Source organism: Lates calcarifer, linkage group LG10 (assembly GCF_001640805.2).
Source record: "Lates calcarifer isolate ASB-BC8 linkage group LG10, TLL_Latcal_v3, whole genome shotgun sequence".
NCBI classification, from domain to species: Eukaryota; Metazoa; Chordata; class Actinopteri; family Centropomidae; genus Lates; species Lates calcarifer.
The window spans coordinates 18,509,955-18,523,062 of record NC_066842.1 but is presented as its reverse complement, the minus strand read 5'-3'; the positions used below and the strand labels follow the sequence as shown (position 1 = coordinate 18,523,062).

Sequence of the window (13,108 nt, the reverse complement as noted above, 5' to 3'; positions counted from 1 at the left end):
TGATTACACTTGAGTTTTTCTCGCTGATAGACGCCATCATGTACATCTCCCTCATGAATTCTCCTCTAACACGACCTTGAGTCCTAAAAGGTGTTGATTGACGTGAGGGGGAGGTAGCCCTCGGTGGTTCTGTCAGAGATGAAAGCTGTAAGTCATCAGCTCCTACATAATCACCCTGTTTTTATGATGGCTACAGGATAAAGACAATCATCTGTCTGTTCAGGCTTTCTAGTGTTTTTCAAGTGTCATTGGGTGATGAGGTCTGATGAGATTATTTTCTGAAGGGTTTTTTCGCTGTGTGTTGTTGGAAATTGCTCAGTTTAGCTGATAATTGAGGAAATCCCCATCCCCCTGTGAAAAAGTCAATGTGATATTTGACTTGTTGATTTTTACTGTAAGTTGTAGTCTGAAAATGACAAGTAGTTTACGAGACATCATCACTGCATTTTTGTTTTACATCAGAACTTCAAATTGCTGTCCGTCTTTGACAAGAAAGTGATTACTGTGGAGATTTTTTCTCCTGCAACTTGCTATCATGTGATCTTTGTAACTTTTAAGTTCTTCAAACTTAATTCTCAAATTCATTCCAGTCAAACCTGACAAACTGACTTCACATCACCTTCTTTTGTAGAAAACCACACACAGCCAGTTTTCCCTGAGATATTATACATAAAATGCATATCAAACAATAAATAAATATACAGCTAAATACAAAAATGCACGATATGTTTAAATGTGTCAAGAATACATTGTTCTGTTTGCACAAACTCTGAGTTACTGTTATTCAAAGGTCTTAATTTCATCTTAACACCTCCTGAATACAGTTGTTGACCCTGTTTGCTTCTGTTACTTTGTCGTATTTCACACAGTCAGTAACAGTGGTGTTTACATGTGTGTATATGGCATGTCAGAGCTTCTTAAATATCAGTCACTGGTTCACTTCCTGACAGCTGTGGTCTCTGGTGCTGTACTTTAAAGCTGCTTCAGTGAACTGGTGTAAATCAGCTCTCGCTCTTCGGTTGTGTTCAGAGTCACCTTCTCAGGACAACTGAGAGAGGTGTCAACTTGTCAAAGCTAAAAATACACAGCAGCTTCAACTGAGCATGTGCAAAGCCACAAACAATTTTAAGGTTGGGAGTCTGCATGTGAATGGTTATGTACATCCATGTCTCTGTGTGTGCGTGCGTGTGTGTTTCCAGCCTTTTTCACATTTTGTAAATAATCATCATTCACAAATTTCCCTTGAGAGTTCCACTGTATTCTTACAATTTTAATGAGAAGCAATTATTAGAAAAATTATAAGAATGCCTTTACTAATAATTTTCTTTTTCTGTTTTCTGCAGCCTGCCAAGTCTGGAGTCTGAGGGAGATGAAAGGTAAGCGCTGCAAATGATGAAGGAAGAGGCTCAAACCAAAACACATAAACCAACACCATCATGTATTTTTAGTCTGGCCTTTTCAAAGTAAAGATCTCAGACGGACTCCCGAGTAGGAGTCAAATACACTAAAACTATTTGCAGGCTGGATTGCAGCAAAGATCCTGTAGTGCACTATTTTTAATGACAGTGCAGACGTTTGATTCAGCATAGAAACAATAGTGGATGCTTTACATCCCCATTATAAATAAAGCTCTGTTGACAGTTCATAATTGTCACTGGTTTAACTAAAGCAAATAGTTCTTTTATTTTAGCAGTCTGTAGATCATTGTTTCTATTTGTAACTGAGCTGGTAATGCCTGTCACTGTCTTTTTTTTCACTATGGGTTTACACACACACACACACACACACACACACACACACACACACACACACACACACAACAAGGCTTATGTTTTGGCAACAGAGCATATCAAGCATATGATGGCTGTTGTCTTGTCACATGCTGATGCCCCTGTTTCTGTCAAAGCAGACACTGACAGAACATGAAAGTGTTGTTTGAAGGGTATGTATCTGCAGAAACAAGAACTGCCTGGTATACAACATATGTATTTGTTTTTATAGCCCAGTCAGGGCACAGCGAATAAATTCAGCTTTAGCATGCAGTGTAAACCAAATAACTGACACTTGCTGATTTGCAAATTTATGTCAGTTTAAGATCTATTAAACAGAAATGTTTGCCTCATCCCACAAACAGTTTATAATGCTTAAAATAAAAAATATAATACCACAACATACATTGCACAGAACAAGGTTTATCATAGTGAGAGTAGCTCTTCTCTTCGTTCTGTGTTAGTCCTTGGCAAGAAAAGCACGTGTCAGGATCAAGGATATACTTTGCTCTCTGGTTGGGAATGACGGGTGGAGGACATATTGTGTGTATCTGAGTGAGCCTCCTCTCTTTCGTCTATATTTACCAGCCAATAAATATTGAGGTGGAAGGAATCAACTCAATATCAAAAACTTCTCCCTTCAATCACCTGGACAGATCAAATGAACAACGTGGTATTAGATGGCCTCAGCAGTCACTTTAATTATTTATATGTTTCAAGCACCAGCACGTCACTACACAACAAAAAGTCAGATCAGTCTTTCTGTTTTCCTGATAAATTTGCTAGTTTCTCCCATATTCTGATGCCAGAAATGTATTTACAATATGTTTTTAAATTTTTACACACATTTACAGTGTGTGCACAGGCACACACAAATCATCCTGCCTTGTCTCATCCGAACAGCCTGATTGCCTTTGCAGTCACAGGGCAGCTGACAGTGAGAGACATACACTAGATGAGCGAGATACCAGCGAACAGCAACAAACATCCCGACAGCCACAGACCTCGTGTTGACGTACTAATCTCAGCCCGAGGAAATCAGATCCTCTGAGAAGAGTCCAAACGGGTTGATGCTGATTTCCATATCAGCAAATTACAGGAAGAAAAATTGGGAGGGGGTGGGTTGGGGTGTGGGCGTTATTTTTAGGAAGGATAAGATCACAGCTAATGATAGATGTGTTCATGTAGGGCAGTGGTTGGCCTGTTTGTGTTTTGGCTGCGAGGCAGTGACATGATTGCCATAGTGAGGGAAGAGTATATGGGTTGGTGTGTGTGTGTGAGTGTGTTTGTATTAAGTTAATCATTACATGTTTAAGTGGAGTTAGTGACTGTCATGTCAATAATCTGTTTATCTCAGGGGGAACAACATATCATCTCATCTCATCTAACGTTTTTGTGTGTGTGTTTGATTTTTTCTCTGCAGTCCCACAGACAGAGATGCAGCAGGTGAAGGAGACATCAGGTGAGCACAGACAACAACCAGGCGGTCTCCATGGAGATGCATCACCATTATCATCAGAGCAGCAATTCTTATGGTTATCTAGAAATCCACTGAAGATAATAGAGAGTGAGATTTTCCCTCTGCTCGCATATTTGCCCCCGACCCTCAGCCGCATATTGACTTCACAAATACACCACAGTCTTTAATGATCCCTGGACCAGGTCTTTATAGACTGGAGTCATTTTTATGCATCACCAGCTTCTGAGGTTGAGGAGTCCCTTTGGGCCACAGGTTAAAGAGTTTCTCCATCTTAACCCATGTGTGAAACAAGACTCATTAAAAGATCGATAGATTGTACTGTTTGTCTGACACCTCTGCTTTTTTTTATAACTTATGGTAGGAAGAGAGGTGCTGTGGCCTACGCTTCCCAGAAGCCCTGGCTGTTGAACGCCACTGTTGTAGAGAACATCACCTTTGAGATGCCCATGATAAAACCAAGGTAAGATCTCATACCTGCACTGAGCGGTTTACAAAATAATGTTAGCTACATTTAGCATACTGCAGGCCAAACTGTATCAACAGGACCACAAACTAGTCTCTATAATGAGCATATGTGTCTCAAACACACTCTACACTTGAATCAATAACCACTGTGTATAGCACTCTGACCGTGACTCCCATGATCACAGTGCCACTAGCTGAGGACATTGTCATTTAAAACGACACACAGAGCTGTTAATTATAACAGAGTAATCACTGTATTGTCAAGCTGAGTTGTTACTCCAAAATAGAGCCAATAACCTTCCTGCTCCCTGAGGCCACTGAGGTAAATTGGATGTGCTGATGCCTGATTAAATCAACAGTTTGAGTCCGGTGAATCAAACAAAACACAAACAAACAAAAAAAAAAAAAAAACAGTTAATGGCTTCCCAAATAAACAATTTGATACTGAAATACCTCGAGCCAGTATTTGTCTGGGCTGAAAGTACACAGTTCTGTTTCTGTTTTGTCCCTCTGTAGTGTGTTCAGTCAGTGTGTTCACTGCCATAACAACATAAGCTAGATTCACCTGCATGGGCACAATCTAAACACACACATTGTCTCTCTTTTATTCACACACACTCAAACACAACTGCACACATTCCTCATCCTCACAACAAATGGTCTTTCTGGAAGGTCAGCTGTGGTTACGGCTGCACTCTCTCTGGGTCTAATGGACTGTGTTTCTAAAATGCATCTAATGGTCTGCTACGCTTTGTTGCTGTGGAGATGTTTGCCCAACCTGTGCCTCCATCCTCTCTGTCTCCTCCTGTCCCTCTCTTTACTCATCCACCTCTACCCTTCTCCATTCGTTCTGTCCTGCTGCCTCCTTATATTAACTCTAGATGGGCTAACCTACTTTCAAGCTATAGCAATAGGACTTTATAAAAAATGCTGTGTGATAAAGGCCACTCTAACCTGCAGTGCTGTGTCACACATTAGCTTTTGTGTGCAACATATTCAAAATTACACATTGCTCCAAGTACACATTATACACATTATTATTACATTATTTCAAAAGATTTAGATGGTGGTGAATATTTTGTCTGCCATGGTGCGTGATTTCTGGCTTGGGAGGTAGAACTTTGTTTAAGACCAGATACCTGTAAAACTAACCGCAAAATACAGCAACAGTTATACTTTGTGGTAAAAACATCAGTCACTGTGGGCATGTTAGAATTTAGGGGTGGTTGTGGCTCAGGAGGAAGAGCAGAGGGTCTGTGGTTTGATGCCTGGCTGTCAGCTGTCACCTTGTATCTGTATTCAGTACCTTGTCTGTGGTGGTGGTGGCGGCGAGGGGGGGGCATACCATTAATTAATTTTCTCACAGAAATTCACCAGGATCTGGACAAAGTCTAGAAACAGTTCAGTGTTTTCTGGGCCATGACTTCATATTTTTGGGTCACAAAATCCTCAGGACTTACAGAACTGAGTGTGGCATACATTTCTACTGTGGATTCAAGACGATGTGCGCTGGTTGCCCTAGATGGAAAATTTAGAAATGATGATACATTTAAATGAACCACATGCTCTTTATTTATGTCTGAACATGAGTGAATGACTGATGTGTGTCTGTGTTTAGAAACTTTTATGGGTTTTGTTATATTCATTCAAATTGATTTGCTAATCTAGAGTATTAGTCAACAAATTAATAACTAGCGGGCCCATAGTTTCCCTCTGGCTAGCATTAGCAGCTGCTGTCTGTCCTCATTCGCTCACTATTCTGTCTCTGCTTGTGCCCGCCAGGTACAAAGCTGTCATTGAGGCCTGTTCTCTTCAGCCTGACGTTGACATCCTTCCACAGGGGGACCAGACAGAGATTGGAGAGCGGGTCAGTATCACAGTTTTTTTTTTTTTTAAGATTCCTCTGTGGTCTTTTTATTTCTAGGCCTGGCCATACCTGCGACTGTGGCTCAGTGTATTGCAGGATCATTTGTCATCATTACTGTGCAGCAAAGATTTGATGTTTGTGTGCAGGGAGCTCGACTGACCTTGTTCAGCCAGAGCACTGTCATGTTGGATTTCTTCATGCACCAGTAATGCAGGAAATAAATCGTAATCTCCTTTGTTACCCTGGGGGCAGGTGCCAAACACATTTATGGATGTAATTACGTTGTTCATTCCTCTTTGTAGTGAAACCTTGTAGTAATGTAGTTTCCTCACTCACTTTCGTCTTCCCTCTGGTGCAGGGCATCATCCTGTCTGGTGGACAGAAACAACGCATCAGCGTGGCCAGAGCCTTGTACCAGCAGACCAACGTGGTCTTTCTGGTGAGTCTTCACACAAATAGAACATCTTCAGCTGTTGTATAGCACCTTTAATTGACCTTGTTAGCAAACAGTCTGTCAGCTTGAAGACTCAGATGTGATTCTATTTCTGACGTGACAAAAATAGCAACACACTCTCTTAATCCTGGCTGCAGGGCTGAAAAGCCGAACACAACTTTCCCTCGGTTTGAGAATGTCAGCTCCTGATGGATGTTACTGCCTCTCAGTTTATAATAACCACTTTGTATTATGTGTTTGTAACACTAACAATTGTTTTCATTATTGATTAATCTGCAGATTATTTTCCCAGTTTATTGATTTACAGTTTCATTCATGAAATAAATAAAAAACACTCTGATCCATTATGATTTAGAGTCAGCAGCCCTTCACTGTTTTATAGCAGCGGATGTGGACAGTGCAAAAAATAATATAACGCTGACTGGAATATTATCAAATACAAGAAGAAAGACTAAGAACCATCCATTTGTCCATTATCTATACTGCTTATCCTCAAGGATTGTGGGGGGGCTGGAGCCTATTCCAGCTGACGCTGGGTGAGAAGCAGCGTACACACAGGACAGATAAGACTGAGATGGTCTTTCTTGTTGGATATGACTTTACCTTTACCTGTTGTTTATTTAGTCCTGAATATTTAATGTTACTGAGTTTTCAGGGCCTTTAATGTCACTCGTAGATTTTTTTTGCATTCTTGTGTTCTCGCCCTTGCAGTTCATATCTAAGTCTGTTGATGTATATTTTTTTAGGATGACCCATTCTCTGCCTTAGACATCCATCTGAGTGACCATCTGATGCAGGACGGCATCCTGAAGCTCCTGAGGGAGGAGAAGAGGACGGTGGTGTTGGTTACGCACAAACTTCAGTATCTACCACACGCTGACTGGGTAAGACCAGGGTGTGTGTCTTTAAAAGAGAGAATTGCTGTTATTATCTTTGCCAGCTGGATAGACTGTAGTTTTAAACACCATTTAACTCTTTAAAAGACACAGTAATTGATAAGACCATCCATTTGTGAGTTTGCTGTTATATAATTCATGACTTAAACACTTTATTGTCTCAGTTGGGATGCAGTCAGTTTATCTCAGGAAGATCCCAGAGCACATAAAGATTGAATTTCTTCCCTCTGGTTTTCTGTGTGTGTGTTTATTATCAGATTATTGCTATGAAAGATGGCACTATCCAGACTGAAGGGACGCTTAAGGACATCCAGAACACTGAGCCTGAACTCTTTGAGCAGTGGAAAACCCTGATGCACAGAGAAGACCAGGAGTTTGAGAAGGTGAGTAATGACTGCAAAAAATCAAAGCGCAAATGAATTCTTAATGACCTTTTAATCAGCCTTTAATGATCTTTACTTTTGTTAATTTAAGATTTTTAGATTCAGGAGAGGTGCACACAGTCTAGCGTTGTCTGGAATGAATGTTTGATTGCCTGTATGTTTCGCTTAATGTCTCAACAGACTGTGGTCTTCAATGTTCTGAGGAGAATCAAATGCTTTTCTTTATTCCCCCTCCAGGAGACGGTGGCGGCAAGTATGACAGATCTTGAGAGGAAAAACCTGCGGAGGGCCATGTACTCCAGAGAGGCCGTCAGGACTGAGGAGGACGAGGAAGGTGAGAGGTCATGAGTCATGACCACTGCTATGACAACAGTTATAGCTTCACTGATTTCAGCCTGATTAAAGTGTGTGTGTGCGTGTGTGTGTATTCTGGTAATGATATGAGCAGGTTGTCAGTTCCTGTTGTGTCCATTTGCTGAGGAGCAGCACCTGCTACATTAAAGCTTAAGCTCATTGGCTTATTTTAATGTTCACACCCTCTGTGATGCTTGCAATGATTTGAATGACTCCAAATTCCCTGTATTTAATTCCCATCCCTTGTGCTGTATGTATTCTATCCTTCTCTATTCAGTGCAAACATTTCATGGGTCTTAAAGACTCCAGACCTTCTTGTTCTCTCTGGGTCTGGTGTCTCGTGTCTTGGCTTCTCTTTCGACTTCCTCAGCAACGAGATATGTCATGACCTTCTCTCCAGCGGCCTCCTGCTGCGGCTAAACACTGAATCTGATCCTTTATGTGTGCGTGTGTGTTTCTGCTGTTGAATGTGCGACTACAGTGGAAGGCGTTAAAGTGCAGTGGCTGTGCTCTTTATCTGTGTTCTGTGTTGTCTCCCGTGTGCTGGTGACACCCCGGGGTGGACTTGTGCGATGGCTCCAGCACCAGGTGCTGCCCTCATACTCGATCGAGCAGGTGTGGCCAGAATGCATGGTTTGAAAAAAAAACAAAAAAAAAAAACGCCTGCAACATTGTGACAGTATCAGCAAATCACAGCTATGTGAGCTTCTTCCACCATCTTAGAGTCTCATCATCCATTTAGTCTTTTATTTCTCTCATTTTTTTTCTCCTAGCATTTGTCTCTCCTTCTCCTGAAAACCTACTTAAGACCGGCATGATTGTCGATGATGGTTAGCAGTCATCTGCTTAGCCCTGCCAGTCATTTTGCTCCTTTTTTTCTACTCTCCTGCTTCGCCTCTGCCTACAGCTTGTCTGAGCCTCCCAGACACCCACATGCAGCCTCATGCTCCAAAGCTTGCTGCATGATGTGATGAGATATATTTACATCAGGGGTGGGGGTGGGGGCAGGAGGTCGTTAACATTAGCTCCTCATCAACAGTCAGTGTGTCTTGGCTGCTCCGTTGCCCCTGAAAAACACGCCATTCATGGGAATGAGCATCTGCTTGGTGATGTAGAGTAGACAGTAGATACAGTAGCCTGTAGCCTGTGGGTTCTCCTCTCCTCTGACCCTCTCTTTTTTTTTCTTTCTCTTTTCTCCTGTCCTGTGTTTCTGAGTTGTTCTTCAGAGAGACATGTAAGGAAAAAAATATGAGAAATGTGTCCTGATAGGAAAGGGGTACAGGGAATAGATGCAGATAATGAAATATGTGGTAAGGAGAGTAGTAGGAGGAGGAACATCAGAAATGTCAGAGAGCATATGAGCAGTGATTCACAGCAGAGGAGAGCACAGTTAAATACAGAAATAAAGCCTGCACAAGGTAAGAAAAAACTCTGTAAGGGCACAGTCATATTATTTTCCAAAGGTCTAATGTAATAATTTCCTACAAATAAAAATAAATTAATTATTTAGCCTAATCAAATCTCGCACAGAGTCGAAAACCAAACTAAGACTCTTAAACATTTTAACTCACCTCTGTCTCAGAGGAATCCCTGGAGAGCGATGATGACGACAACCTGTCACAGGTGATGCGTCAGCGAGCCACCATCCCCTGGCGCTCCTGCGGCACCTACCTGTCCTCGGCCGGGCTCGTCCTGCTCACCCTACTCCTCCTGTCGCAGCTCCTCAAACACTCCCTCATGGTCGCCATCGACTACTGGCTGGCGCACTGGACGTCACACGTCATCACAGCCCAGATAGACGCCAGAGCTCGCAACTGTACCGTCGTTCAGGTGAGACACTGAGCGGCTTAGTTTGTGTTACTGAGATGAATCATTTGAATCATTTTTCAAGCAAAAATGCCAAATGTTCTCTAGTTGCAGCTTCTTAGTTGTGAGAATTTGGTGCCTGTCTTTGTCTTACATCAGTGATTTCCATTATGGGGGTTACATCCCCTCCAATGTGTCAGAGGGGTTCATGATTCAAATTTAAATTCTTATCTTGAATCTTTGCTTTTTTGTAAAATATCCTACAGTTTATTTATGTCTTTGAGCCTCAAAAAATGTGTTCCAATGAGAAATTTAAAAGTTAAAACCTGGATGTTTAGGTTTCTTGCACCTATTTCAAAGTCATAAACCTGAATGGTGTAATATCTTTAGCTTTAGGAGAGTTGGCCTGACAAAACAGACAATCTGATGTGCTTCAGGAAATTGTCACAGGTGTCTTTTACAAAACCATGGATCTATCATGAAAATAATCATCAGCTGCAGCCCTTACTAAAAACAAATTAATGTATGGAAAAGCACACAGTACATCTAGTAGTATCTATGCCTTTTTGTAGAACAGAGTGAAATTACATAACCGTTTTCTCACTTATTCTCTTGTGAATCTCAACTGAGCGAAGCTGACCTAAAACACAAACACACACGCTGCCAGCTCCAGATGGAGCGTTCACTAACACACCCTGAAGCAACTGCAGCTCAGCCTCATCTGCATATTAGAGCAGCAGGAATGCACTGACGCAGTCTGTGTCAAAATGGAGGGGCGTTTTATGAAAGGATGTTTAGGTAAGAGCACGTTTGAGGACGTGTTGTTGTTAGTGACGGTTTAAGGGGGAGAGTTGCTCGGAAATGTACAGATGGAGAGGTTTGAATTCAGATCATCACAACTGATATGACCTGAAGTGAACCCTTATCCTGGGTTAACAGGAGTACAGTATGTGTGTAAGCAAATGATCAGTTTGTCACCTAAACATAAACCTTTATTCAGTTTTAAGCTCTCTTTTTCAGCACCCTCTTCCCCAATATTGTCTCACACAGAAAACACACACACATTTAGGGAGAGCAGAGACTTGCGCGCACACACATGCTCAAAATAACAATATAAATACCAGAGAAGTTAAGCTGCATCGGTCACACATTGGGGCCACACCAGCTGTTAGCAGGTTATAGTTACTGTATATATGTGTGTGTGTGTGCGTGTGTCTTTTGTTGTGCTTGCATGAGTATGTGCGTGTGTGTCCTGTGAACCAAAATGCCAGGTCACATTTGACACAGTCATGTAGAGACTAAAGACAGAGTCTGGTCCCGCGTCCTCCTGTTGAATACAAACACTGTGGTTGTCTCTTCAAACACACTCACTGAGATGTAGAGTTAAGAGCAGATAGACTGTCCTCTGAATGCAGAGGACATCTTGTCTGACTGAGCCTCAGTGTGTCGTTGCCAGGTTTATCTAATCTAGGCTCTGTGGTGTCCTAATCCATGAGGGGACATGGAAGTCCTGCCCTGCTATCAAATGCAAACTCTGGCACATGATTTCTACTTCATGTAACTACAGGCTGCAGTCTGACAGCACAGACATGAGCTTTGAAAATGAAGGTTTACTTCACTGTAAAACGTTTGACAGGTAATCAGTGTCTGTCTAACAGTGGAAATAAAGGAACAATAACAAATGTGAAAGGTAATTTTTAATGCTAGAAACATGGGTCACTGACAGCATCAGAGTTATTATTCATGCAGGCACAGAAGTCATTATGTTCCCATTTATTTAGGTGGTCCATATAATCTGGTCAGGTCTTATTCATTCTGCTTGCACCAATACATAAACACTGCCACCTGCATCGTTGTAATTTAGCATTAGGTGTGGTGATCATTGAATGTTGTCTGTCTCAGTCTGCTGGGTGTGTGTGAGCTTGGGGACAGTCTACATGCTGAAATAAATGGTTAAAACTTGACCACATCGTCCTGATTGAGACCCATTTTTAATCCAAGGCTTTGTTTGAATTACTGGTATCATAGATATTTAAATGGGGAAAAATTATTTTGTTAAGCCAAAAAAGCAAAAAACATTTGGGACAGTCAATCAAAGTGTAAAATGAAGTAGGAGATAAACAGAGGGGAACATGAAGCTCAGGGCAGGAGAGAACAGCATCCTCTCTGTTCAGATGTTGATAGATCAGCTTTGAAAGCTTCACTGGCTTTTGTCAGATTAGGCAGCTAATTTTTAACCAGCCTCAGAGTTTAATTAGGCTTGTAATTACAGTGCAAGCAAACTGAGTGACAGGGACGCCCCCGCTCTCTGAAACACACACACACACGCTAAGTAACAGTCATGTCTTTGATAACCCTCTCCCTCTCTCTCTTTGGTGTAGGACTGTGGCTTCAGTCACTCATGGTATCTGTCGGTGTTCAGTGTGCTGTGCTGCCTGGGCATCGTCCTGTGTCTGGCCACCTCTGTGGCGGTGGAGTGGACCGGTCTCAAAGTGGCCAAGGAGCTCCACCACAACCTGCTGAACAAGATCATACTGGCCCCCATGAGGTACAATACTCAGTGTATGTGTGTGTGTGTGTGTGTGTGTGTGTGTGTGTGCGCTGCAGCTCTGCTTTATGATGGGTGAAAGGGACAGAGAGAGATTTGTGTGCTGTGTGTGTGTTCACATTAGTGTGTGTGTGTGTGTGTGCTAAAGCAGATCATTTAAAAGAGGAAACACACTTAAAAGCACAGTTTTTCGCCTCATTACTCAGCGCACCATCTGCTTTCCTTACACAAACCCCAGAAGACACTGCTTATGTAAAGATGCTCACATGACACACCTGCATGTATACACTCACATACATAGCTGAATGAACACATACATTTCAGATGAAAGGATTTAAACTGAGGCCGCCGTGCACGGCACGTCTGAGCACATTGTGGAAATCTCTGCGTAGAAATTCATTGAATTTATGCATAGAAAACAGACACACAACAAAAAGACAGAGCAGAACGCTGTCCAGCTTTTAGCACATTTCTGATTAATCATCATGAGTCAGCAAACACAATTTAACCAATTCATATCTGTTTTCATTCCCCCAGGCTGTTTGAGACGACTCCGCTCGGCAGCATCCTCAACAGGTTTTCCACCGACACGAACACAATCGACCAGCACATCCCAACCACCTTGGAATGCCTCTCCCGCTCCACCCTGCTGTGTGTGTCCGCCCTGGGTGTCATCTCCTATGTGACCCCTGTCTTCCTCATCGCCCTCCTGCCACTGGCCGTCGCCTGCTACTTCATCCAGAAATACTTCCGGGTGGCCTCCAGGTGAGTCCTACAGGACGGACTTTGAGAAATAACTACCCATAAAACAGATTTCAGTTCATTTCATCTGTCGTCTGTCTTATGTGTAAGACTAAATACTATTTTTAACCCCCCTCCCCTCCATTTGAACTCTGCCTCAGTTGATATTTCCCTCTCTGCTGTGTCTTGTGTCTTCTGGTCAGGGACCTGCAGCAGTTGGAGGACAGCACCCAACTCCCTCTACTGTCCCACTTCTCTGAGACAGTCGAAGGTCTCACCACTATAAGGGCCCTCAGGTAATTAACTAACATACTGTATCTCAGCGGATCTTGAAATGCTTACCTC

General features: G+C 42.3%; 1 protein-coding gene and 1 long non-coding RNA gene across 3 annotated transcripts in view; one reads left to right on the top strand and one right to left on the bottom strand.

Moving 5' to 3' along the window:
• Nucleotides 1–13,108, top strand: part of abcc8 (ATP-binding cassette, sub-family C (CFTR/MRP), member 8) — a 51,650-nt gene that overhangs the window by 30,833 nt on the left and 7,709 nt on the right. For both annotated transcript variants that reach the window (XM_018663982.2, XM_018663983.2), the window contains exons 18-29: nucleotides 1,344–1,376; nucleotides 3,193–3,231; nucleotides 3,611–3,709; nucleotides 5,497–5,581; nucleotides 5,940–6,020; nucleotides 6,782–6,919; nucleotides 7,189–7,314; nucleotides 7,552–7,648; nucleotides 9,251–9,498; nucleotides 11,856–12,022; nucleotides 12,560–12,787; nucleotides 12,967–13,059. In XM_018663982.2, coding sequence (XP_018519498.1) covers nucleotides 1,344–1,376; nucleotides 3,193–3,231; nucleotides 3,611–3,709; nucleotides 5,497–5,581; nucleotides 5,940–6,020; nucleotides 6,782–6,919; nucleotides 7,189–7,314; nucleotides 7,552–7,648; nucleotides 9,251–9,498; nucleotides 11,856–12,022; nucleotides 12,560–12,787; nucleotides 12,967–13,059 — 1,434 coding nt within the window. The remainder of the gene's footprint in view (nucleotides 1–1,343; nucleotides 1,377–3,192; nucleotides 3,232–3,610; nucleotides 3,710–5,496; nucleotides 5,582–5,939; nucleotides 6,021–6,781; nucleotides 6,920–7,188; nucleotides 7,315–7,551; nucleotides 7,649–9,250; nucleotides 9,499–11,855; nucleotides 12,023–12,559; nucleotides 12,788–12,966; nucleotides 13,060–13,108) is intronic.
• LOC127142888 (uncharacterized) lies at nucleotides 8,649–9,379 on the bottom strand. The gene is made up of 2 exons (XR_007813993.1): nucleotides 9,240–9,379; nucleotides 8,649–8,888 (listed from the first exon to the last, which is right to left on the bottom strand). It is a non-coding gene; the product is annotated as an uncharacterized LOC127142888 (long non-coding RNA).